We start from the raw sequence: 27,640 nt of genomic DNA on the forward strand, positions 1-27,640 counted from the left end.
CTACATGCTCTGCTGTGTAAACAGACTGGATGCGCCTTCACTGGACAAACTCTTTGGTTATGAATGAGAACGCTTGCAAACACAACCACCTAATTCAGCAAATTAGTTTTATAATATCCGCCTATTAGTAAGGAATTTGCAATCGCACACTGCAGTTTGCCAATTTTTAATTACTGGCAATGTGGGGTTGTCGTGACCGACCGTCCCAGCCAATCGGAGTAGAGCGTGCACGAAGCGGCACTTTTGACAGTTTCATTTTTCAGCCAGGCAATCGATCTGCCTTCCGTGAGCCGATTTCTCCCAGGAATCGCACAATTCTGTGTGTGCGTTCAGGCTGGGGAGCTGCAGCCCTGACGTGGAAAACTAGGTCACGCGTCTCCAGGGTAGCAAACGTATAAAATACAAGCAATGCCGAAATAAACAAATAAAAATTTCTCTGAATTTGTTGGCCGCCCATCAGAAGAGCGGTGAGAAACGGCACAGGGCGTGGAGGCGTGGAGGCGTGGGGACGCGGGGACGCGGGGACGTACCTTCAGAGCGCAGAATATGCAGGAGTCCTCCATGCACTTGTGGGTGGTCAGCTGCCTGAAACTCCTGCGGAAGATGTCTAGATGCCAGAGGACCTGTCAAAAGGGGGAAAAAAAGAAATTAAGGAGGGGGACGAAGACGAGGGCGAGACCGAGCCCGGACTGGGGTGTATGCAGTTAAATGAAAGAGCGTTGGGACAGGGACGCAGTTTTTGTGGTTTTGTGGCGCTGTGCTCCAGCACACTGGATCTGAAATAAAACACTGGTCAAAGTGTAGGCAGTCAGCTTTAACTTAAGGGTACCTACACACCCGCTGTCCAAATACTTTTGCATTTAGCGGTATACGCGCGGGATGGCGGGCGGGCGCCTGCGTCGGCAGGCCGTCAGTCGGAGGCATTAACGTTGCCGTGGCGACATCCAGATGTGCAGCGGCAGTGGAACAGATGTGGCCCGCCCAGCTTCCCACTCACACACCAACCATCCATCTGGCACCCCCCCGTCTCAACAGCTTCTGGAGCTCCACGCCTCCCCACTTACCCACACGCGCACATGCCTACACCCGCACGCCCACACGCACACACACAGACATGCCTGCACACCCACACACAAGCACACATGCCCACACGCGCGCATACACACACACAAGCACACATGCAGACATATGCCCACATGCACACACGCACACACACAAGCAGACACATGCACACACGCACACACACATGCACACATGCACACACACACACACACACACACACACGCACACACACACACACACATGCTCACACACACACACACACACATGCACCCGACAGTCTTACTCCAGCATCCCCCGCTGCCCTACGTAGCCACTCTAAACCCAAACCCCCCCCCACCCCCCCCACCAAGCCTCGATCATCGTTTTTAACCAATCAACACTTCCCATCGGTCAAAGCTTTATCAGCGCATGGACAAACCCAGCTGGGAATTCAGCACGCTTTCTCTAGCACCAGAAGCAACAATGACCTGAAATAAACACGGATTGCGTACTTGAACCATAAAAAAAACACTTCGTTTGGACAATTACAACCTCACAAGCTGTCCCAGACTGTGAGCTTCGGCTAGTCTTTCTGTCCCCAGCCGAAAGCTGGGCTGCTCCACGCCGGATCGTCCCAGACCCCCAGAGGTGGATTTCCTGTGACCTCACGCGACCTCTAATAACGGTTTGGGTTTCATGAAAAAAGAGCAGCAGGGCTCTGTGGAATTTGCCCCCGAAAACTGATGTTTCATAACTGGAAAAATTATTATGGAGTAGCCTACATATCTAGTAGCTGGGATCTCTTTAGCGAAGAGAAGGAGTGTGCCCCTAAAACTTAATGAGTAGCTACCTGCGCTCCTTGGGAAAAAACGTTAGCGTACAGCCCCGAGTAGTTGTGCACGCACATGTGCGATGAAGGGGGGGGGGAGAAAGACGAAGGTTGGGATGGTTTCCTCTGAAGAAATGCGGTGTCCCCCAAGCGCTAACGCGCGGTCTGTTCCACACGCGGTGCGGCGCGTCACGCCACACGCATGCAGAATACAGCCCTGTAACACGGCAACACGCTAAGCACGCTAAGTCCGCTAGCCGTGCGCTAATCTGTCCGAACGCGAGGCCCGCTTCCACCACACCCTGACGGAAGCTTCTGGAGCGGCGGCACGGCGACGGCAGGCTTTAAAAACCTTCTGTCAGATCACGCTTTTTTTATTTCACTTTAAATCCACGCGTTAGCGTCCTGCTTTCGTTCAGCCGACGTACGACCGCAACCGTGGGGGAGCAGGAAATCGCAAGCGATGCAAAAACCGGTTGATTAGAAAGTTCTTCTTGTGAGAAAATTAAATCTAAAAAATTAAACCTCAGGGTCTGAAGCTAACTTTCTGTCGAACCAGCCACTGTGCTTGGTGTGATGAAAAAATTTACCAGGAACTTCATTGTGTGTTTCGGCAGTTTGATTTCTGCAGGACACCGTGTCGGGTAAACTGGTCCCCACAATGACAAATCTACCCGCGTTTGGCAGTTGGTCGGGTGCTAGTTTCAATCCCTGAACCCTGCTGCTCCTTTGCAGCGTCACAAAGGAGCCTTCTGCAGAAAAACCCGGACGCAGCCGCACTACCAAACCTCGTGTCTTACACCCCTGACCTTAGCGCAAAGATAGAGAGACACGAAACGCGTCAGTGCGTCAGTGCGTGCGGACAGAAGGGACGGTTAAGCGGCCTGCAGTTCTGGCTCCATCATCAGGAGCCGAAATCCTCCTCTTCCTGCGGGGTCCGGGAACAGCGCGTAATCCGCCAGGCCGTCGGCTGAACGCGGCGGTTCTGAAGAGATTAACCGGCCGAGGGGGGGGAGGGAGAGAGAGAGAGAGAGAGAGAGAGGGAGAGAGAGAGGGAGAGGGAGAGGGAGGGAGAGAGAGAGAGAGAGAGAGAGAGAGAGAGAGAGAGAGGAGAGGGAGAGGGAGAGGGAGAGGGAGAGGGAGAGGGAGGGAGAGGGAGAGGAGAGGGAGAGGGAGAGGGAGAGGGAGAGGGAGAGAGAGGAGGGAGAGAGAGGAGAGGAGAGAGAGGAGGGAGAGAGAGAGAGAGAGAGAGAGAGAGAGAGAGGAGAGAGAGAGAGAGAGAGAGAGGAAGGGAGGGATGAGGGAGTGAGAGAGAGAGAGAGAGAGAGAGAGAGAGAGAGAGAGAGAGAGGGAGAGGGAGAGGAGAGGGAGAGGGGAGAGAGAGGAGAGAGAGAGGGAGAGAGAGAGGGAGAGAGAGGGAGAAGAGGGAGAGGGGGAAGGGAGAGAAGAGAAGGGAGGAGAGGGAGAGGGAGAGGAGAGAGAGAGAGAGAGAGAGAGGGAGAGGGAGAGGGAGAGGGAGGGAGAGAGAGAGAGAGAGGGAGAGAGAGAGAGAAACGAAATGTTTCGCGACCGACGCGCCAACGCGAGGCCGTCCGCGGCGGTTCGGAGGGGCGCGGAGAGCCGCGTGCTCGCTCGTACGCCGTTCCAACCGGGCCGGACGCGGAGGGATTCGACACAATGCCCCTCCGACTCGAGTGCTTCGGGGGGCCGCAAGGCCTCAAAGTCAGCCTGTCCTTCGTACAGGCTCTGACACTCACACTGTGACGCGCATTACTCTGCAAAACCGGAAAAAAAGACAATACACAAGTCTCTTGGGCGCTGAAAAGCCCCCAGTAAATGTTAAGAAAGGACGACTGGCCAGCTCTCCAAGAGTTTCAAAAGAACATTTAGTTTATTCCAAACGTTTGCAGTCGTCTACGGACGCGCTTCAGCAGGAAGCCGGCCGTTTCATACAAAACCTGAAAAGTATTCCAATTAATCAGACGCACGTGGGCAGTACATGGGCAACCTACACCTGTTCAAAGACAAAATGCTATTCAACTGATTTTGTCGGGCAACCTACACACTTCCATGTCAAGACCGAGCCAACAGTCACAATGAAGTCAAAAGAAATACGACAACGTCATTATACACAACTGAGTGGTATTTACCATTTACTGATTTTAAATCAGAAGGCATAAAAGAGCAATTAGACCCTCTCACCAGTGAGAATACTGCTAACCACATAGAGGCTCAACAGCACCGCTGGTCTGCAAACAAAATGGCCGCAGCGTGAGGAAGGGGCGAGCGATTGCCCTCCCTCGCTCCAGCCCTCGCCCGCACTCTCCGAACAGGAAGTGGGCGCGCCGGCTCGGCTGGGAGATTTGCCACCTCGGAGCCGGCCGCAGCGCTTCCTGACTGAAGCCCGATTCCGGCGGTCCCAGATCTGGGAATCTGGACCGGTTCTCCCCCCCGTTTCCGAGCGACCAGGAATATTTACTCTTTTCCGCCGGTCGTGCGTTTGAGAAAGAGGAACCGGTGGTTCGGAGGGGGAGCGGTTCTGGCGTTCCCTCTGGTTGGTGGCTGCTCCCCCCCCCCACCCCCAGCCCCCACCCCCCGCTCATGGTTTTGATGCAGCTTGTTTCCTTGGCAGGGGGGGGGATGTGAGCGAGGACACAGAGAGCAGCAGCTGAAAGCAGAGAAAAGCTGACTGGAACCAAACAAACTGATGACATAACAAAACGCGCCAATTCCAGCCTGATGCCTCTGGGACAAGAGCTCTCAGACCAGGCTTAGCACAGTACCCCCAGCGGGAGGGACGGAGGGAGGGAGAGAGAGAGAGAGAGCAGACCAGGCTTAGCACAGTACCCCCAGCGGGAGGGACGGAGGGAGGGAGAGAGAGAGAGAGAGCAGACCAGGCTTAGCACAGTACCCCCAGCGGGAGGGACGGAGGGAGGGAGAGAGAGAAAGGGGGAGGGAGAGAGGGAGAGAGAGAGGGAGAGAGAGAGCAGACCAGAGAAGCAGAGTGGAGAAAGGGAAGAAGTGGAGGGGAAGAATAGAAAAAGAAGAGGAAGAGAGAGGGGGCGTAGAGTATGCTGGACAAAGAGGGAAAAGGGAAGGGAGAATAAAGAGAGAAAGACAGCGAAGGGAAGAAGGGAAAAAAGAGGAAAGAAGACGAGTAGAAGAGATGTTGGAAGAGAAAGATACAGAAAGAGAGAACAGACAGGAGGACCAAACCCCACTGTGTTTGTTCCCAGATGAGAAATGTAATAGCGCCACTGTGAAGCCTGGGACTAATCACACAGTCCTGGGACTAATCACACAGTCCTGCGCCATCAATCTGAGCATGCCCACACTGAACCACGCTCGCGCCCGCCGACAATGTGCCCAACACCAGACTGGGCACTGCACCTGTGGTGGGGCCTAAGAGCATTAACACAGTAATGAGAGTAGCGCGTTCAGTTAGCATGCGCTACGTAGGCTGGGTCAGTCCTCACGGAGGAGTCAGAAGCGGGGGGGGGGGAGGGGTCCCATCTGGCCAGCCCGCTGCTCAAAGGCCATCCGAGGTCGTTACCCATCACCACCGCGGTGGGTGCTCGCGATCGCCCTGCGGGGAACGAGGGGGGGGTGGGGGGGGTACCTGCGCAGGATCGCGGGGAGCAGCTGTACATCACCGCGATGTTCGTCTCAGTACTCACGACCCCCCCGAGCGCTCTCACATACACACACACACACACACACACATGCGCTCACTCACACGCGCTCACTCACACGCGCAAAAACAGGAAGGGAACTGACCCCGTGTTTAAAAATAACCCCATAAGGACCGGACCTGCCTGAGCGAGCCGCCACACACACGAGAGCGCTCGCCCGAACCAATCCCGGGGCACCAGGCACCAGGCGCCATCGCCTGATTGGCTGCCTTTTAGGTCCTCACACAAGAGGCTGTTCCAGAGCGGCCATGCCGTGCCACCCCCTGCACGTCCCCTGCATGAATCCTCCAATAAGCAGGAGACACATCATGGCCGACGGACGCCATCCGCGGTCGGAGACGACGCCGTCTGGATCAGAACCCGCACCGCGGGATCCGTCCACGCTCTGGAAACTGCGCCTTAACAGGATGAGCCACCCGCCCACCAAACAAAAACGCCCTCACAATGCTGTTTTCCATGTTGTGGCACGGTTATAACGTTGACCAAACATTCCTGCAACATTGTGAGAACATTTTGTGTTAGCTGGGTAGCAGCCCTAAATCTACTTAACCTCACCCACTTCAATAAACACCACTCCACACAAATTATAATGTATAAAAAAAAGTCTGTGTAAAGCAACAAAGAAAACATAATTACCGTCTTGTCTGGTTGTTTCCATGACAATGTGTCACAAAATAGGTACGTTCCACGGTGAAAACAGGCACAGGCAATCTCCTGACCAGACTCGATCGCATTTTGTGCGTACGCAACGTTGGCAGCGAAGAGAAAGAGAATAAAAAGATTCAAGCGAACAGCTCTTCCCAAAACCGCGCTGGACGGGGTATGAGCACAGTCAGCTAAAAAAGGCCTGTGAAGAGGAGGAGAGTCTGACAGGAAGTGGGGGTCCGGCACTTCCTGTCCCCAGCACGGCCGCCGCACATCTGCTTCCTGAAGGGTATTCCTGGGTAATGCGTTACTCCTGCTGTTTATTCCCCCCCGGGCTGCTGCCGCGGTTACGCTGCCGTGGTTACGCCGGCCTAAGGGGTCTGCGGCGCTCCTGTCGGCCCTCCGCCGAAACCTCGCCAAAATGGCGGCTCGCAGAACGGATACGCGAATGAAGGAGACGGGAACGCGAGCGGGGGGGGAAGAGGCGGTCCCTCGCCGCGCCGGCATTGCTCACGGGAGGCGTCAAGCATCGGACAGGAAGCGAGATGCAGGCCCCCCCCCCCCCCCCTCCAGAGTGGACGGTGGATTTATAATCACCCAGTCGGCCTTTAGTTCCTTCCGGCCCCATTGCACTCCTGGGGGGGGGACTCCTGCGATCGGAACGGGCAGGTTTACCGCCCTGAGGGCCCCCGCGGGACCCAGCGGGACCCAGCGCAGCAGGAAGCGGGTCCCGCTCACAGCCCCCCCCGTCCCAACGGCGGGGCGCGCGGCCGAAACTCACGGGAGCGAAGGTCAGCTCTCGCTCAGGAAGAGGGTCACGCGCTACGCAGTTCACCCAGAATGTCCCCTGCCCCCCCCCCCCCCCCCCCACCCGCTCTCTCACCTTCACGACCCGCTTTCCTGTTTTCTTTTTTAAAACATCTTCTTGGAATGCACCTTCCCTCCTTCCAGACTTTTTTTTATTGGATATGTGGTGGGGGGGGGGGGTGGCGTGGGGGGTTGGGGGGGTGACTGCTTGCCACTCTCACTGAGTCAGAGGCAGCCTCCCCGCCCGCGCGAGCCTCTTTCCGCGTAGCGCCGCCAATAAAGGAAAAGTGGCACGGACCCCTGAGGCGGGCGAGCGAAGAGCGACCAGAGCGACGCGAAGCCCCGGGGCATGCTGGGAGATTACAGTCCCACGCTTTATATACGCTGTCAGGGCGAAACATTACGGCAGGAAGGCTCACAGGGAGCACTGAAAGGTGGCCTGTTCTGAGAGTATGGATCTAGACAGCCAGGTCAAAAAAAACTGTCAAACTATCGAAGTGCAAAGAACAGGAAGTAGCGGCGACGAGGAAGCGTTACCTTGTCACGCAAGCGAGCGCCGTCTCTCTCCTGAGGAAGTCTGCGTGTCAGGTCGCGTAGCTTTCAACAATAAAGGGTCCTTTTATTTTTTTTTATTTAAAAACCGGGTTGCCATGACAGCAACTCACCTGTTCCCCCCGCAGCCAGACTTTGAATCACAGCCCGATGCTGGCAAACGGATGTGCAGAGTCACACACAGAGGCGGAAACTCCAGGTTCAGAAAGTTAAAAATCCTCTCCGGGATTTTGTACCAGTCACCTTCAGCCAGGAGGTAGAAGCGATTAGTGAAATCAGCTGGCTGGGTCCAGGGGTGGAAGAAACACATGGCAGGACCGTTACTGTTACTGGACCTGCCATGTCTTCCCTGAGCCCAACCCTGGTTCTGGAGAGCCGCAGGGTCACCCCACTTTTGTTTTCACATTAAAAATAGGAAACCGATTTAGTCTCATGAAACCAGGTGAGGAGAGCTAACCGTGTCTTTAACTGGTCAAATAAAAATTGAGCAACACCGAACATCAGCAGGCCCTGCAAGGTCTGGGGACCTCTGCTACGTAGCATTTCCACCAATCTCCACCGCGCAAGCAGACGGTCTAAAAAAAACACACACAAAATAAAACTGAATCCCGGGCGCTTGCCTGAAGTCTGCTCAGTCCTGATCCTCAGATGTTGGCGTATGATTGCTGGCATTTCGCCTGAGAGGAGGAATGACTGTTTTCAGTTGTCTGCCCAGGTAAAGTGCTGGGCTTGCTTGGCAGCAGACGGCCCGCTCCTCACACACACACACACACACACACACACACACTCTGCTGACACATGATTGCCAGTGATTTACGGCACTGAAAGGGATTATAAAGTGGCTGAGGCCTGTTTTTCCATATGGATAATTACACAGCACTCTGAGACAGCAGGCAGCCCAATGACGGGCTGTTTTCAGCGTAATTGAGATCTGCAACGGCATCTATCTTTCATCTTCCTTTCCGCCAGCCGACCCCACCCCCCCCCCCCACCGAGACTGCCGCGGGGCTGGCCGCGGCGGACCAGCGACGCGCGGCTGGTGGCGGTTCTGCAGCGGCACGCGAGGTAGACGGCCAGCCTGGCCAGCTGTTTAGAATAAACCAGGCTGTCAAGTCATTTGTCAGATCACACCCAAAGCATTAGGATTGGCGGTTCAAAACTGACTCAATCGCAGTTTAATCATCCCCAATCACCTCGTCATGGACCCAAATATAGCAACTGCAGGAGCCGTTTAGTGGACTCAGTGGAACTGCAGGCAGCACATTCAGGCTGCAGATGAAACTGGGTGCAAGTCATGAGCATCACCAAACGGTCAAAACAATCAGAAACTGGCAAACGGCCACACCATTCACGTACAGGAGATGAGCCAGCTATGACAGGAGCACTGAAGAGTGACTGTGGTCAGTGGCAGGCCTATGTTCTAGCATCACCCACACGCGCACACACACACACACACACACACACACACAGAAACAGACACACACACACACACACAGAAACAGACAGACACACACACACACACACACACACACAGAAACAGACAGACAGACACACACACACACACACAGAAACAGACAGACACACACACACACACACACAGAAACAGAAACAAACACACACACACACACAGAAACAGAAACACACACACACACACACACACACACACACACTCAGAAATACAAACAAACACACACATACACAGAAACAGAAACAAACTCACACACACACACACACACACCTCTCATACAGACATAGTAATAATAATAATCATAATCGTAATAACAATAATTTGCCTTTAATAATATATCACCTCTCTCAGATCCAAGGTCACTTCACAAAAGCATTAAAATTGCATATTTTTCCTCACTTTCCCACAATGCCCTTGAGTCACAATTGCCTGCTGCTGCACAGAGCACACGCACTGGCCTGTGCAGCTGGGTCCTCTCACACGCTCACTGCAGGGGCTGCTTGCTTACTGAGGTAGCTCTGCGGCTTCCCACAATGCTTTGCCTCTCCCTACGATACCTCCAAAAGGAAAGCGTGCGCATCTGTCCCCTGCAGGAGCTGCAGTAACCAGACACTGAGTATAGCACAGCGCAGCATAGCACTGCTACAGCCGCAGGTATAGCACAGTGCAGCAGCCCTGGATTACCGAATCCATACTGCATACATTACCAGCACTCCAGCCACACTGAGGCACTCTGCGGCTCTGTGAAACCAAACCCAAGACAGTACAGAGCTCAGCTAATGTAGCACCACAGGGTTATAACCATGAGCTAGGCTACTGTTCCACTACAAGGCTTATAACCATGAGCTAGGCTACTGTTCCACCACAAGGCTTATAACCATGCGCTAGGCTACTGTTCCACCACAAGGCTTATAACCATGAGCTAGGCTACTGTTCCACTACAAGGCTTATAACCATGAGCTAGGCTACTGTTCCACCACAAGGCTTATAACCATGAGCTAGGCTACTGTTCCACCACTTATAGCCCAGAGTTACGTTTTGGGCCAGATTCAGTCCACATTCGTCATTACTCTCCCAAAGTCATATTGGGTGCGCCACGTCTTTTGGAGGGAGACTGCAGCAGAACTCCAGCCCTGTCTCCCCTCTCCCCTGTCCCCCGCTCCAGAGAGACGTGAGGAGCCAGCCGGCTCGTCCTCGTGAGCCGCGAGGGTCTCCGCAGGCGTGCGAGTAAATGTTTGCTCGTTAAACGTTGTTCCTTCTGTTTCTGAAACCGTGTCACTGCGTGACACGCAGACCCTGTGTGTGCGTGCGTATGCATTTAGAGCCAGTAAAGTGTGTTTGTATGCGTGCGTGGGTGCGTACACACGTGTGTATGCCCAGTGATGTGTTCACCTGATGCACGTGACACTGTGTGGGTGTATATACATTTAGAGCTAGTGAAATGTGTGCTTGTGTGAACGCGTATGTATGCGCGTGTGTGTGTGTGTGTGTGTACGTGTATGTATGCGTGTGTGTGTGTGTGTGTGTGTATACGCGTATGTATGCGTGTGTGTGTGTGTGTGTGTGTGTGTATACGCGTATGCATGTGTGTGTGTGTGTGTGTGTATACGCGTATGTATGCGTGTGTGTGTGTATGCGGATGTGCGTGCGTGTGTATGTGTGTACGCGTGTGTATGCGAGTATGTGTATGTGTGTGTGTGCGTATGTGCGTGCGTGTGTATGTGTGTACGCGTGTGTATGCGAGTATGTGTGTGTGTGCGTATGTGCGTGCATGTGTGTGTATGCGCTTGTATGTTTACTGATGTGCTCGCCTGCAGCACATGACTGCGTGTGTGTGTGTGTACGCATTTGCAGCTAGTAAAGTGTGTGTGTGCGTGTATGCATTCAGAGCTTGTGAAGTGTGTGTGTGTGTGTGTATGTATGTGCTTGTGTGTGCGCGTGTGGGTGTGTGTATATATGTGCTTGTGTGTGCGTGTGTATATATGTGCTTGTGTGTGCGTGTGTGGGTGTGTGTGTGTGCATATATGTGCTTGTGTGTGTGTGTATATATGTGCCTGTGTGTGCGCGTGTGTATGTGTGTGCGGGCGTGTGTGTGTATATATGTGCTTGTGTGTGCGTGTGTGTATATATGTGCTTGCGTGTAGGTGTGTGTATATATGTGCCTGTGTGTGCGCGTGTGGGCGTGTGTGTGTGTATGTTTACCGATGTGCTCGCCTGCCGCGCTCTGCTGCAGTTACCTCGGCGACGGCGCGTTAGCGTGTTAGCGGGCGCGCTCACCTGCAGCGCGCTGTTGAGGAAGCAGCTGTTCTGGCCCGGCTCGTTGCTCAGCCCTTTGCTGGGGGCGATGGACGTCATGTTCCTGGGCGTCAGGATCCCCTGGAGTCCGCTGCTGCCCGACGCAAAGTAGTTCCTCTTCCAGGACATCGTCCTGGAGACCGCCCGCCCGACACGTCCCTCTCTCTCTCTCTCTCTCTCTCTCCCCCTCTCTCTCCCTCTCTCTCCCTCTCTCTCAACCCCCCCCTCCCCTTTTCTCTCACACACTTCCTGGATCAACACAGAGCTGTCCTCCTCCGGGGAAAAGCTGAGAGGGCCATCCTCACAGGGCTGATGAAACGCCAGACGCGGGAGACGGGACGCAGAAAAAAGGAAACGCTGAACCGAGGCGCTTCGCTTTCAGACGCTCGCTTTCGCGCTCGCCGAGCTCGGCCCGCTCAAGGCCGAGTGGACGTCATCCAGCGCGCGGCAGATTAGTCTTCCTCCTCACAAACACTGGCGGGGGCCTGGAAATAAAACGGATAACAAAAGGTAAAAATAACTCTCCGCAGCTCTGAGGGAGAAACGGTACAGAACAATAAAAATCAAGAAATTAAGGTCAACCTGGAACTTAGCGTAGGCAAGTTAAAAAAGAAAAAAGATTTAGATTTTCAAATCTTCAAACAAACAAGCACTGGTTCTGCTGTAAGGTGGAGAAGAAACTTCCAGAAGGTCTGACAAAAGCAGGTATGAAGTCTGGGTCCCTCCCTCCCTCTACCCCTCTCTTCTCTACTCTCCCTCCCTCCCTCCCTCTACCCCTCTCTCTTTCTCCCTCTCATGGACAGGGAAGCTGAAGCTCTTGAGGCTGTCTAACGAGCCCCCCCCCCTCGTTACCCTCGCGTGTGCTGCTGCGCTCCTCGCTCCTGGGACTCAACTGTGGAATCTAACAGCGGCCTGACACTGGAGGAGCAGTTACCCAGGGTACGAGTGTGAGTGTGTGTGTGTGTGTGTGTGTGTGTGTGTGTGTGTGTGTGTGTGTGTGTGTGTGTGTGTGTGGTGTGTGTGTGGTGGTGTGTGTGGTGTGTGTGTGTGCGTGTGTGTGTGTGTGTGTGTGTGTGTGTGTGTGTGTGTGTGTGTGTGTGTGTGTGTGCGAGTGCGTGTGTCCGAAAGGGGGGGCTCACCGTCCTGGCCTGTCCCGTCCCGCCCCTCCCCTGGCAGAGCTCCCGCTGTACTGGAGGCGTCTTCCTTCAAACTTCAGCAAACCTGGAGAAGAGAAGGCAGATTAAAATAAGACACACAGGGTTTCCAACACACAAACACACACACACACACACACTATAGGAATGAGTGCCAAACCCAGTCAGAATAAAATCCACTTCAGCAGCCCCCCCCATCCCCTCCCACCCCCGCCTCACTGTGTGTGGCTGGGTCCCTGGAGAGGGCTATGCAGCCGAGAGCTCTCCTACCAGGTTACAGAGTACCAGCTGCACACGTGCCAGACCCAGACTCCGCCCCCAACACCTGACCCCACACCTGACTCTGCCCCCGCCCACCAATGACCCGCAGCCCTATTTAACCAGCGCTGAGTCACAGCCGACCCGGCTGAGGGGCCCTGCTTGCCCTGTGGCCTTCGGGGGGGGGGGGGGGAGCTGTCCACTCCCAGCCCCGCGCATCCTGGATGTAGCCGCTAGCGCTAACAACCGCCACTGCTCTGTCTATCACCTCCACACCTCCATCAGGAGAGAGAGACACCGCTCCACAGTGTTAAATCTCCCGACTGCACATAATCACCTCTAATACACTCAGCATAACAAAGGGCTAAATGATAGATAATTAACTTTGGGGGGGGAGAAAAAAAAAGAAAAAAAAGATTAGTATTCAAAGGCTTTAGCCGGGACACCTGCCACTCAAAACTGATCACGCCCACTAATCTCAGACAAAAACAAAAACAAAGAGGGCCAGGCCTACGCAGCACAGAGTAGACCAGCACAGAATATTAAGAGCTGCCAGGAACTGCTGCTCTGAGAACGAGCACAGGCTGCTCTTAGAATGAGCACAGGCTGCTCTTAACTGCGCTGAACGGGCAGAGGACAGCACAGAGGAGGGCTTTCGGGAGGGGGTTTGAGTGACAGCTCAGTGCACATGTGTCTGTGGTGTGTGCACATCTTCCCCCTCCTCCTTGAAAGGGGGGGGGGGGGACCCCGTCTGTAAATGGGGTCTGGTCAGCGTCCACATCCTAACGGCAAGCACGTGGGGGCGCACGCGTGTGAATGTGAGCGTACGTGAGGGGAGGGGCTCACGCTCGGCCTCCCGCATCCAGAACGAGCAGGCGGAATGTTCCGGGCTTTCCCGACGGGACCCCCCCCCCCCCACCCCACCCCACCCCACCCCCGGCTCAGCTGAGCAGCAGGTCACACAGGGGGTGGGTTTGGGGAGATTACCCCGATCAGACACGCAGATTAGCCTGTCCTGTTCCTCAGGACCCGTCTGGAGAACAAGCAGTGTAAACCCAACCCCTCATCTCCCCCTGTACTGGACCCACTGCCCCCTCTACAGTCCCAGTACACAGCCTCTCTCTGCCCGTTACAGCTTCTTACATCCACTGCAAGGACGCCCAGTGACTCAAACACGTATGTGTAAACACAACAGGAGAGAGTGGGCCTGCTGTCCAAATTACACCAGCTTTCCTCAAACCAGAGGAGTGCCTCCATGAGAGCCCTACTGTCCCACCAATTACTAACCCCTAAAAAGCTAACCATGCTAATAAAGCTAACCATGCTAATAAAGCTAGCCATGCTAATAAAGCTAGCCATGCTTAAAAAGCTAACCTTGCCGATAACTAGGCTAATCTCACCCATGACCCACGAGCCACATCTACAACTGGTCATCCCCACCCATAATTAGTTAGCCTCATCAATAATCTGCTAATCTCACTCATGACCACCCAACCTTACCCACAACTAGCTAAGTTTTCCCATAACCAGCTAACTTCACCCATAACTAGAATATCTCATGTAACCACTTTTTTAGTCTATTTACTTTTACATTTTATTTATCACATTTATTTGACAGGATTTATCACGCTTATTTGACGGGGATAGTGCACATTGATTTCTGTAAATGTGATCAACATTTCTGTAAATGTGCCAGATTTAGCCAGCTAATTTTCAACCGTAGTCCCTGTGCAGGTAAACAATAAAATATTAAGGGGAGAGAAACGCATAAAGAGACACATGTGGTCAGTAATTTAACCAGTTAAACTGAGCACTTCAACTGTGCAGATTCTTTCACAAGCACATCTCCCCCTGCCCCGTGCCTGTTCCCCTTCAGAGAGGCTCAACAGGAAGCCCCCGTCCGTAAAAGAATGACCTTGACTGGGGGGGCCCCATCTGTACGGGAGGTGAGATAATGGAATTGGGATAATGGGATGCCTGGGAACAGAGCGGGGCGTGGGGGGGGAGGTTATTAAAACTGAGATTTATGGGCGGCCGCGTGGCACAGCGGTTGCGCAACCGTACACCCAACCGGAGGGCTGCGGGTTCACATCCCGGGAGGGCGGGCAGTGATGCACCCTTGAGCGAGGTACTTAACACGGATTCAGCTCTGTGAACGGATGACACGTACGAATGAGCCGGCAACGTGATAAAATCAGCCGGATGAGGGCAGCTGCTGAGCAAACAATTCTAACTGCATGGGAGCAAATTATGGATTATGCCCTCAAGGCACCGCGGTGGGACACGGAGCCAAAATGGCCGAGGGCATTTACCCAGCTATGAGCCACGTGACGCCAGGAGCGTTCCTGCCAGCCCCCAGTTCCGGAGCCACAACTCGTTCGAACCGTCAACCCGATTGGACTTCGATAGTAATCACACGCTCGCCACATAAATCAATATCCAATTAGGATGTGCGATCCAGAGAGGTCCCGGCACGCAGATCCGGTCATGGGGGGGGGGGGCGTGAGATCATGGCGACGGCAGGGATCGTCAAGGCAACAGGTTTGTAAAAAAAAAAAAAAAAAAAAAAGTGGTTAAAACGTGACCCCCACTGGGACGGCGGCGGCGAGGGGTGGACGGGTTCGACGTCCCGCGGAGATGCATCAGCCGAAAAAATGAGGACGGACCCCCTGCGGCCCCCCCGGCCTGCCACATTCCATCACAGAGATTTGGGGTTGAATGAAGGGGGGCGGTTGGGGGTGAGGGGGTGCAGACTCAGGCCGGGGGGGGGCGGGGAGCTCTTGCGTGTCAAGCTGCTTCACGTCACGCCCAGGCACGGACGCAGCATGCGCCCACAAGTCCCCGCACAGACCGGCGAAGGACGCCGCACCGAAGCCGCTTCGCTCAACTCAGCCCCTGCAAGAAGCGGAGCTGCTCGACACCGCTGTGCTGGAACATCCATAACGACATCAAGGCCAATTACCATCATTTCCTTTATCTGGCTCGCCATCAGTGGGAAGCTCAGGCTATTATGGAGGTAGACACTTTGAAACGACAGATTAAATTACTCCTTTCCCCCCCGCCGCCAGTGATGTTGGTTATTGTTATTGTTTTTTTCCCTCCAGTTTTTTTTTTCTCTCTTCCATCACAGCAAGACAATGGCGGTTAAAAAAGCGTAAGTATTGGGGCGATCGTTCCGAGCGGTCCGCCTCGGTTTACGGGGGCGGTGTTTGTGTTAAACGAGCGTCGAGCCTCTGCAGAGCGGCGGGGACCCTCCTGCAATCCGTCAGCCCGCCGAGAGCCCGTTAGCACGTTAGCCTATCGATCCAGGGCCTTCGCTGCCGAACGCTTCCGAGAGAGGGGAGTCTGAGTCAGCCGGGCCGGCATCCTGTGCCAGTCGACAGAGGGATTAGTCGACCCCCCCCCCCACCCCCACAGAAAAATCCAATCACTCCACGTTCCTTCAGCTGGCAGCACCACGCCACCAACGACCCCCATCCCCCACAAGGACTCGATGAGATCGAAGGACACAAACGGCTCACCTAATGACCCCCCCACAGAGAGGTCCGCAGGGCACTCGGGGTAAAGGGCTCATTTACACCCCTCTCATTTGGGACTGTCACATCTGAGGCCTCAAACGCGCTGGTTTTAGCATCTCGCTCCTGAAGCGGCTCGAACTTTGCCTTTGTAGCCTTTACCAGATGACATCACGGACACCGCGGCGACGGACACCTCGGGACGGCACGGCTTGGGGACCCCGGGCCTGCTCGTTTTTAAAAAGAGCCCGCAGTCAGAACGGCGGGGACCCGCGGTTTCCTCGCCGCCGCCCCGCGCTGGCGTCGTTAGCGTCGTTAGCGTCGCTCCTCCAAAAACAACGTGCGGGCCAATAACAAACAGCCGCTAATGATTTCCGCCGTCTGACGCCCCGGAGCCTGTGAAAGCGCCGTGAGGAGGGGGAGGAGGGAACGGCCGAATCGGCGAGTCTTTCCCAATGGGCCAATTCGCTAAATAACTGGAGGATATTAAAAAAAAAACAAAAAAAAACAGGCAGGCCCAGCTGGAGAGCGGCGTCACGCTAGAGGAAATCAATCACACCCTAACCCCCCCGCCCAGGAACAAAAACAAGAGCATATGCCTCACCTCCGCTCTGAAACGTACCAACAGCCGGATCACGGACACCCCCAGCAGGACCGCTAATGGAAACAGCCAGGGGGGAGGGGGGGGGTTCCGCACCAAACAGGACTGGAGCGGATAAGGGGTGGGGGTACAAGAGGAGGGGGGGCATCGGAAGAACTCCAAGTATTGGGACACATTAGTCCTGCTGAAAAACACCACACCAGGCCGAAGAGAGTAAACCCAGCTTCCTGGATGTAGACCAGATGCCTCCTCCACCAGAACCCACACTCCCCACCTATACCTCTACGCCCACACTAATATGGGACTACACCCACACTAATACAGAACTACGCCCACACTAATATGGAACTACGCCCACACTAATGCGGGACTACACCCACACACTCCCCTATCCCCGCTGAGCCTTCATCCTGTCGGCCAGCTTACTGTCCACCCTGGTCCTTCTCTAAAAGTGAAAAGGCTCATGACCTTCTCTATAACACTGTTAAAAGCACAGGTCCTTCTCCATTACAGTGATAAAGTTCATGTCCTTCCCTATAACAGTAACACTGTTAAAGCTCAGGTCCTTCCCCATTACAGTGATAAAGTTCATGTCCTTCCCTATAACAGTAACACTGTTAAAGCTCAGGTCCTTCCCCATTACAGTGATAAAGCTCATGTCCTTCCCTAAAACAGTCACACTGTTAAAGCTCAGGTCCTTCCCTAAAACAGTAACACTGTTAAAGCTCATGTCCTTCCCTAAAACAGTAACACTGTTAAAGCTCAGGTCCTCCTCCATTACAGTGATAAAGTTCATGTCCTCTTCTGTAACACTGTTCAAGCTGAAGCCATTCCCGCTAAGTGACAAAACGGTTTATTTAAGACTGCGCCAGACTTCGAGGAACTAGGAATCACAAACACCCTCTTTGAGACGGTTAACAAACAGTGAGACTGAGAACGCTCGATTTCTTCAGATGACACAAAGCCGAAGTGACAGAGAGGGAGAGACAGAGCCGGTCCTGGGAGAGCTCGGTGTGTGTGAGAGCAGGGATTAATAATGAAGAGCGCGGGGAAGCACTCCTGCCTCGCCGCCCCGCCCTGCTCAGCCCCGCCTGTCCCCGCTCGGCCCTGCCCCTCCCCGCTCAGCCCCGCCCCTCCCCTCTCCGCTCAGCCCCGCCCCTCCCCGCCCCTCCCCGCTCCGCCCCGCCCCGCCGCTCTCGGGGAGAAGGGCAGGAGCCGAATGACGAGCCGTAAGGCAGAACGGCAGCGGCGGGAGCGAGGCTTCGCGGTTTGTTGGAGGCTTCGCGGCTCCTCGTTGGCGGCTTCGCGGCTCGTTCGCTCACTCACCACGCCACAGGAGCAGAGACCGTCCATGGGGACCCGAGCGGCAGCCGCCGGGGGCGGGGTGCAGGGTGCGGGGAGGCAGGAGGGCTTCCTCTGGGCCCTCTGGGCCTCCGAGCGCGTCCTCGCCCGGGGATACTGTTGCTAACGTGCGCCGTGTGTACGCCGTTCTGCACATCGCGTACCGAGCTTCCATTTGTGTCAAGGGTTTTACTCCTCACCGGAGTGTGTTACTGCACATGTGCGTGTGTGTGTGTATGTCTGTGAGTGTGTGTGTGTGTGTGTGTGTATGTCTGTGAGAGTGTGTGTGTGTGTGTGTGTGTGTGTGTGTGTGTGTGTGTGTTTCAGTGTCTGCGAGTGTGTGTGTGTGTGTCTGTCTGTGTGTTTCGGTGTCTGTGTTTCAGTGTCTGTGTGTGTGTGTGTCTGTGTGAGTGTGTGTGTGTGACTGTGTGTTTCAGTGCTTGTGTGTGTGTGTGTGTCTATGTCTGTGTTTCGGTGTCTGTGTGTGTGTCTGTGTGTGTGTATGTTTCAACTTGCCCAATGCATGTCATTTACCATCTCAATGTTACTGTGGTGTGTGCATTTAAGTTTGTGCATGTAGCTCCAGACAGTGTTTTCATTGAGGTGCGTTTCCACCACAACCCTCTTCAAACTCCGGCTTTATAACCAGTAAACATGTCAAATACCGAAACATCCGTCATCTGCCCACACGCTTCTGCACCTCAGCCCTTCCGGGACTTAATTTTACCGGCCACTCGTCTCACAACGTGCCATTATTTATGAAATCAGCAGGGCCCGTTTCTCATCACCTGCGCAGCTACTGTACACAGGGGGGTGTGTGTGGGGGGGGGGGGGGTAGAGAGAACTGAACTCGGCGTACTGTAACCTTGACCGTGCCGTCCGGTTACGGAACTCCAGCAGCTACGAATTCGTCCGGGATCCTCTGCAGCTACCCCCGTCCCCCCGCCCCCCACACCCCCCACACCCCCCACACCTCACGGTTTTGCATAATACGCAGAGACAGAGGAGTCAACCCGCATTTCTCACTGCAGTACTTCCAGTCCCTCTTTGGGGATCTCGAGTCACAAGCAGGGCACTAAACTAAAGAGATTGCTCTGCCCATCGATCGCAGCACAAATCGGGGAATTTAGGCCAAGCAAATTCCGCTAAGCATATTTATTTATTCAGAGAAAAAAAAAAAACCAAGTAAGCAGCAGAACTTTGACTCACAAAAAGATAAAACAAACTCTCGGCTTAAAATATTTCTTCTCAGGTCTTAACAGCAACAGCAGTTGCATAATAGTCTCAGAGCAAAGCACGGCGACATCTGAAAACAGCGTTTTGCAGCATAAAGACATTCAGCAGACGAGACGACGCTCGCAGAACGTGCGCTATCGGCAAACACAAGCGACGGAATGAAGGGATATTTACACATGACGTGTTTCGGGTGTTTAGCAGACGCCGCTATCCGGAGTGACTCACAGAACGCATCTCTTACATAACTGGATAGGCTACTCCACCCAAACACTTCTGAGCACCTTGCCCAATGAAACCGTGACAACCCCATAATCTCTCAGTTACAAGCCCTGTAGCCAAACTGAATTACGTCATATGGCATCATGACGTTTCCAACCAGCATCTTTGGGTCAAAATTCAGCCAACCAGGGGCCAGGTTTGGAGGGGGGGTGAAGTAAAGGGGTGGGGGGGGGGGGAAGTCATTGCCATGCTGTTTTTTTTTGTTCCTGGACGGCTGGAGCAGGACGTCCCTGATCTCCCTGTGTACTGCACTGGGTCTCTACACTGGGGTACTGTAAAGCCCCCCGTGCCCCCACCCCCCAAACCCGCACACCCAGACCGCTACCTCCTCTCATCCTCATTTCCATCAGAAACCTGAAGTGACACCAGGCCACAGCGGGGGACAGCAGTGGGGGGGCGGGGGGGGGATGGGGTCAGTTAATTTCCGCTGAGTCTTACATGTTGGAAAGATCCTCCGCCTGCTGCCATGGAAACGCACTGGGTGCCACGAGGAGGGGGCAGCGATGGCATGTGACGAGGGGCAGGAGGGGGGGGGGGGGGCCCACGTGATTACGAGACCCGGGTCTTCCGCAGATAACTTCACGTTATATATTACGAAATAAAATTCACCGTGAAAGGTTAACTACCTCACCATCGCTTCCACACGTGAAGCTTTCGCTGCTAAGTCTGAGGCAGGAACACGAGACTGAGCACCGACTAGAGTGGCCATTAGTACTGCGGTTGGTGAATTACACACAGGAGCACACAGTGAGACATTACTCTACTGTAATATTACAGTGCTGGCAGTGGCTGGTGGACACATTCACTATGCCTGAGGTTGGTTCCAGACTACAAATCTTTCATCAATGAGATGATTTTCTGGTTCTGCTTCGAATGTAGCAAATATTTCAGAGGGATCGTTATTCGTTTAATCAAGCACTATTATTTTCACTCGCTACGCAACGCAGAAACACACTGTCCATACATCTCAGCAGACCGAGCGTATCATTTCCCACAAGCCTCGGTTTCCTGGGTGCCAGCTGTCAGCCCTCTGAATGTCTAATGCCCGCGCGCGTGCCCGCGGACCCTTTCTCGGATAAACGAGAGTGAACGAGAGGACAAAACACCCCCGAAATTGGCGCCGTCAACGCCGACAGCTTCCGCGCAGAGTAAAGGCCCCTTCAGACGCGTGCGCGCGCAACGTGCGACAGCGACGCCCTTCGGCAAAGAGGACCTTCAGTGTCCTAAAGGAGAAAGATCAGAGGTCAGGGTCATGCTTGGTATTAGGGATAGGGAAAGCCTACATTCAGGACACTCCATTTTAAAGTCAACAAATGCCCACAACGAACCTCTGCTCTCTTCGTCCCGATCGCATACACAACACGTCCAAAAGCAGCCGTGACCACAAAGGTTCAGCAATTCAAGTCCAGCCTCCTCAAAGTAAACACTGTCATTGTGGTGTAGTTTGTCGGGACAGTCACAGGCGTTTTAACTTCTAGACAGAAAACTACAAACAGCTACCTCAGCGTTCTCACACCGTAGTTCCTGTTCACAAGCAGGAAACTGGAGAACTAGAAGAGGAATACAACAGACAGTTTATTTTACATTTTCAAACGAGGAAGTCTTTTCACGAAAACTACAAGCGCGTGACTCCAGCAAACAGTGTGCGGCCGACGTGGGCCTAAGAACACTGAGGGGGGTGGAATTCCTCTCTCCGCTTCCACCCCGGGCCAGGAGAGGGCGATGGTCCAGCTAATGGGCCTTGACTGTTGTCCAGCGGTTCGGAACCCGAACGGAAAACGGGGCCTGAACCGAGCCTCTGGGGACGGAGCGTCGAGCTCACCGCCCGTCTGGGACCCGGATACGCCGACGGGGCTGGTGACCCGATCCCGGAAAACGGAGCATGCGGGGGGGCAGGGGGGTCAGGGAGGGCGCTACAGCCGAAGCCTGGCGAGGGACGCCTCCTCCATCGTAAAAAAAAAAAAAACTCTTCCGCCGGAGCGGTTTTCCCCGAGATGCCGACACCACCCGGGGGTCACGACCCCCCCCCCCCGTCAGATACCCGCGTTCTGCGGCCGTGCCCGAGAGACGAGAGTGAACCGGAGCCCGTGCCCATCCATCTCTCTCCAGAATCCCGTCGCCGCGGGAGCTGACCCGCCGCGCGGGGGGACGAGAGGCCGCGGCGCCGCGCGACCCTCACAGGAAACGTGGGCCAGACGCAGAGCTTTGAACGCAGACCTCCGAGGGGGCGGGGGGGGCGATGGTTCGCCGGTCGTTTCTCAGGCTGATATCACGCCGTAGCTCCTCAGCAGTAAAACAGGCGGTTATATTCGCGCTGGGGGGTTTTAAATACTCGCGCTCCTCATCTCCCCCCTACATTTTAACGACTCGCTCTGTTCCGCTTGCGCTTGGACGTATTAAGACAAGGTAACAACTTCCCTGAAACCTCCAGGGACACACTTTTTGTACAAAACACAAAAATAAACTTGTACACTCCCCCCAAAAAAAATAAAAAACATCTTAATTTTAGCAGCCATCTGAATAATGCTCAACAGCAGTTTGTGGAGGTATGACGGACTCACAGTCACCCTCTCCCGGGCACAAACTTGGCAGGGATATATTTGTTTTTTTAGCAGGCATCGGCACAATCTCTGACGCCTTTCCAACACCTTCATCTCAATATGGCCGACACACCAGCCGTATGGAAAACGTACGCCAAAGAACATTTTTTTTTCCCACTCAGTAATTTTAAATAGCGCAGTAATTGCATCAGCATTCAATGAGGCCAGGGGAGTCACGCACCAGAGAAACTGAACAACAGCGCATCAATACTCCTTCCTGCAGTGGCTGAAATGCATAAATAGAGCTTCCTGTAAGGCCTACCTCACATTTCGCCATGCATTGCACTGCATCACTGCACAAACTACTAATACGTCCAGGTGCAATTTGAAAATCCCAATACTATAAATTTGGGACAGAAAAAAAAAAATACAAACAAGCATTTTAAAGCCACGATAGAACTTTGCATGTTCACACACATAGATTGCTCAGAGAGAAGAAGCAGGGACATTTAACATGGAAAGAATAAGCCCAGGCCAAGCTTTATGAAACTGCTAAACTCGGTGGCTAAAAAACCCATGCACCAAAGACAATTTGATTTTACAATCTACAAGGCCAATGCTGACGCATGTGACACTGCATACTATCACAACTTTTTTTTAAATAGGCTGAATTAGAAGCATATTTTCACTGAGCTGTGCTTCAAAGGCAAATATTTATTATAAAATGGTGCCAAATGAATCAATGCACATATCAAATTAGTAAAATGTCAAAGGTTCACGCCCACCTTTTCCTCCAAACAGGTGTATACCACAAAAGTAACAATAATAAAAGTATAAAGACTGCCCTTATTTAAAAATAGCCAGGAATACAATAAAGGTATACGTCAGACCTGTAACTAATCAAAATGTGTACACTGCAACTACTGATGGATTTACTTATATATTGATCAGATATTTTAACTCAGAAACACCTGGGCTGTACACTTTAAGGGGAACATTTCAGGACCATGTTAAAGCCGGAACACCTCACACTAAAAACACACAGTAGTCCTGGGAAACTAAACTCCGTTATGCGCGCTTTCGGATGCATGTATTTAAATTAGGAGAAGACTCTTCAAAAGATATAGCCAGGGAGGTCGCCGGCGATTACAATAGGTGGGAATTGACAGAGGAAATTGAATCACAATAGCTAAGAAGGCTCTTCTGAGTGAATCAGATGCAAAATATGCAAATACGAAAATTGAAAAATATGAGGAGCAGGTGCAAGAAGGGGAAAACAGCAGAAACTCATCATGGTTTCCGCAGACATGCGGATCAATCTCAGAAATTGCCATCATAGCGTCCGACCTACTACACCTGCATGCCTTTCCAACTTCATTTAATGCAAGCCTTTTTAATAAATAAAAAAAACTTTTTAAAACATACATTAAAATAGTACACGCTAACTAGTTTCAATCACGAAAAGTCTTCGTGATTTGAAGAGAGAACGCCCAGCCAGGAAAGCAGTTTTAATCAGGAGGACAACGGTCCCAACTACTGCCGCTAGCTCTGCCACTGCCCGGGCGACGGCAAGTTAGAGCACGAATGTTTGTAAATAAGTGATATATATTGTTGTAAGTTACTTCAAATTCTGGAAAACGCAATTATCCGGTAACCAACACAGTTAGGATCTAAGCAATTCAGAATGATGAATGCATCGGTAGCATTCTTCAAAGAATACACATCTATTCAACTAGATAATCCAGACACCAACAAAGGACAGAGCAACTACCGTTACGTGCGACTGCGCTTGCCTTACATACAGACTACAGTTTGCACTCAGCAAGTGATGATAAACTTAAATTTCACAACAGTTGACTAGCCAACAACATCCCCCCCGAGAACATGCTAGCTGTATTTGAATGAGTTGCTAAACGTATCCCCTTTCCGTGGACCTCCCAGCTGCAGGTCGCCGCTCCGCCACGCTACTCGGCATTCTGCGAGTAACGGTACAGTGGAAAACAGAATGTGGTACGCTCTCATTGTAGTCGTTTCTGAGAAATATATCGCTTCAAAAGTAAGACATTTACCTCTCTACTTAGTATATTGTTTTCAGCTGGACTGCAACAGTGATGAAAATGAACAAACTTGCCTTTTCACTGAATCGGGACCGGGACGGAGCGATGGATTTCAAAGCACAGAAAAAGTTTGCGCTGCTAGCACTAGCAACATTAGCTTCCACAACTCCAGACTCCCGTAGCGAAATCCGGCGCACCAGTTACTTGGAGCACTGAACCCTTGATAATGCGCTGGGAGGAGGAGGGGCGGCGCCATTACCTGCAGTTCGAAACAATGTCGGACCTCCGAAACTCAGACAGCGAAGAGGGCGGGATAGATAGGGGGAGCTTGCATCAGCTGGCCTCGGTGGAATCACTCGCCCGCAAATCAAGAGCAGCTCCCTGGCCTGGTAGACACAGCGAATCGAGGGATACGAAGGTGAAATTATTACCTGGACTTCTCTATGAACATAGTTTATTATCACGAACAAAAGCGAAGAATCGTGTTTTTCTTCAGCTACAAATTGCGTACAAATGCTAATATTAAACGAACATACTGTACGCATTATATTTTAAATATACTCAATGACATTTTCCTCTTTGCTACAGTACGGAAAAGTTGTATTACTACCGTTAAGTTAGTTCAGTGAAAAGGCTATCCTAGGCCAGGACAAGTGCGCATTCATTGCACAAATACCGGGACGAGCTCTCGTAGATACTGGGCGATGAGGTCATGGTGATGCAAAATCTAACAGATAACAGGGAAATATTGGACATCAAGTAACAGCGATGACTCACGCAGGCGAGAGGGTAAGCGAGCGACGAGGCGTAGCCTACTATAGTCACCCCCTAGTCTCAGTGAAACACAGCGGTTAATCATACACGGGAGAACGTGAAACAGCTTTAAATCACTGAAACTACTTGCAAGATCACGATAATAGATTTGACATATATTTATGTCCGATTTCACTAATATTTTCAATTGTGAAAATAATAGTTTTTTTTTTTAGTTTTTTTTTTTAATTATTTTAAATATCCATTACTAGAAAGCAACTAACTGTCTGCTGCTGGTGTCTAAATTTTCAAACAATACGCTGAAGAAATTGCTATACCATAGGAATACTAATACGGGACATTGTAGCTTTCAAATCTTCATAGCGGCTATACTTCCATTTGCCTATAATTCATCTGGGGTTCTGTGCCAGCCGCCACAGTTAAGCTGTAAATTGTAACGTTCGCCTCCGGTCAGACACATACCGTTAGTTGCAAATGATTTTTCACTCGAGGCAAATTTATATTTTTGAGAAAGATAATTACCCGGTGTGCTAATCCATTGGTTAAAAAAAAAATCCACAAGCAAAATACAATGGGAAGCTCATGATTGAAGGTCTTATGGTTTTAGCCTTCTGACACTAGTAATTATGCCTCTCTGCGGCAGAAATTGACCAGCACAGCTACGCGCAAACAACAATTTTCACCCTCAATGAATGTTTATGACCTGTCTGCGGGTCAAACGGAAATTGCAAAGCGGCGGCAAATACTCCTCCACCCATGATAATTAACCGGGCTGTACTACAGTACTGTCTGGAACACGGCCAGCCGTGGGCCTTCATAGCGCTACATACCCAAGGAAATCGTCAAGTGTCACTACAGCAAACAACTAAAAGTTCCTTGGATGGTTGTAGTTACTGTGTGGTTAGAGGAACAAGGGAAATGGTTAAAACAATTTTCTCCTGTTATCAAAAAGATGGAATAGTTCAGTGGAAAGAGTATCAAGTGGCCAACAAACTGACTCATTTGAACAGCAGCAGACCCAATTACGCTTTACCTAACCACTGACTGTGCCGGGTGAATTGCGGCCATTCATACGTGTGATTGTCGGTTACAGTTTTTGAAAATAGTTTCACTTAAGCCGCGTTTCCACCAAAATTACCCGGAACTTTCAGTCCCAGGAACTACTTTACCAGGAACTAAAAGGTTCCTTCAGCCAATGGTTGTCTGCGTTTCCACCGGGGTCTAAAGTACCGCGAAGATTAGGCAAATTAGCCCACTGACGTTGTCGTCGGTCCATCTGTCATATGATTTCTTCTGTAACTATACTACCACCGAAGTAGCCTACATTATTTTCTAATAACCGGGACAGCCCGGAGGGGTTTATTCCACCTGTATACAACGGGTTACCAACAATGACTATATATGGTTACTTTTGTATTTATTGATTTTCATATATCCTCTCAAACACATTAATTAACAGCAGAAAACATGCACACGTTGTAAACAATTTGCTGTTTTATTACTTTCTCGTCGTCAATTCCATATAGGCTAATCGCAAAATGACAAGAATAGAACGAAAACTCGGACTTGCGTGAAAATGTAAATTAGTAGTGGTACAGCCACCGTTTGCTTTCCTTCGAAGTTACTGCTAGCCGAGCAGCGAAGTGTGCCCTCCAGATGCGAACCATGCACCATAAATGAGTCCATAGTCTTCCTGGTCTTTTCGTGGAATTGAAAAATGGCAGTAAAATTACGGCAGTCTGAAAAAGCTAAAGGGAAGATTACTAGAATTAACCTGTTATTTTACCCGGATAAAAAGTGCGGAAGGTGGTTTCCAGTTTGCTTGTACTGTATCACCAATGTTAATTATGCAGAACTACCGCATACCTCACATAACTGTATCAAACGTTTTGAGTCAATTACAACGGGCTAACAAAGAAAATCCGGAAGAAAATATTCAGCAACCGAATTAATCCGTTTGAATGTTTTGGTAGCCTACGTAATATGCTGTCCCAGCACGAATGCTTAGCATTTTATAAAACGAATACTAAAGCAAGAAAAGAACAGAAGAGCACACGTTATAATTCCAAGACGTTGACAGGCTATAACCAAAAGTAGGCTACTGCGCCGCATAACATACAAGTTTGATTTGAAGTTATTATGAAAATAAATTGGTTTGCCGCTGCATATTTTCAAACATGGCGGGTAATGGCGGAAAATAAATACAACACAAATGCTACGAGTACTCGACCAATCAGAAATGTTCAGCGCTGCAAGCTCCACCCAAAAGGTTCCTGTACTTTCGGAAAGTACTACCCCCCGAGCAGGAACGTTTTGGGGGGTAAAACAAAGCCCCCAGAACTAAATTTAGACCCTAGTTCCTGCGGTGGAAACGCACGGAGTTCCTCAAAAGGTTCCTAGTTCCGGGGTATAGTTCCTGCGGTGGAAACGCGGCTTTTGTTTACGGTAATTACACAACGCTGTGTTAACCATCTGCCATAAACCGGGGCTTCTGAATTGCACGTTTCTAACTAGTAATTATGACTGGAAGTGCTCACGGCTTAAAGTTGGCTGACC

General features: G+C 51.9%; 1 protein-coding gene across 1 annotated transcript in view; it reads right to left on the minus strand.

The window, feature by feature from the left end:
• LOC135244538 (inactive ubiquitin carboxyl-terminal hydrolase 54-like) overlaps window positions 1-27,640 on the minus strand; it is a 71,201-nt gene that overhangs the window by 26,287 nt on the left and 17,274 nt on the right. Inside the window, exons 2-5 of the mRNA XM_064316906.1 lie at window positions 24,570-24,696; window positions 12,469-12,550; window positions 11,312-11,814; window positions 531-623 (exon numbers count right to left, since the gene is read on the minus strand). Of these exons, the coding sequence (XP_064172976.1) occupies window positions 531-623; window positions 11,312-11,458 (240 nt within the window). The 5' untranslated portion in view covers window positions 11,459-11,814; window positions 12,469-12,550; window positions 24,570-24,696. The remainder of the gene's footprint in view (window positions 1-530; window positions 624-11,311; window positions 11,815-12,468; window positions 12,551-24,569; window positions 24,697-27,640) is intronic.

This window comes from Anguilla rostrata, chromosome 18 (assembly GCF_018555375.3).
Source record: "Anguilla rostrata isolate EN2019 chromosome 18, ASM1855537v3, whole genome shotgun sequence".
In the NCBI taxonomy this organism is placed as follows: domain Eukaryota; kingdom Metazoa; phylum Chordata; class Actinopteri; order Anguilliformes; family Anguillidae; genus Anguilla; species Anguilla rostrata.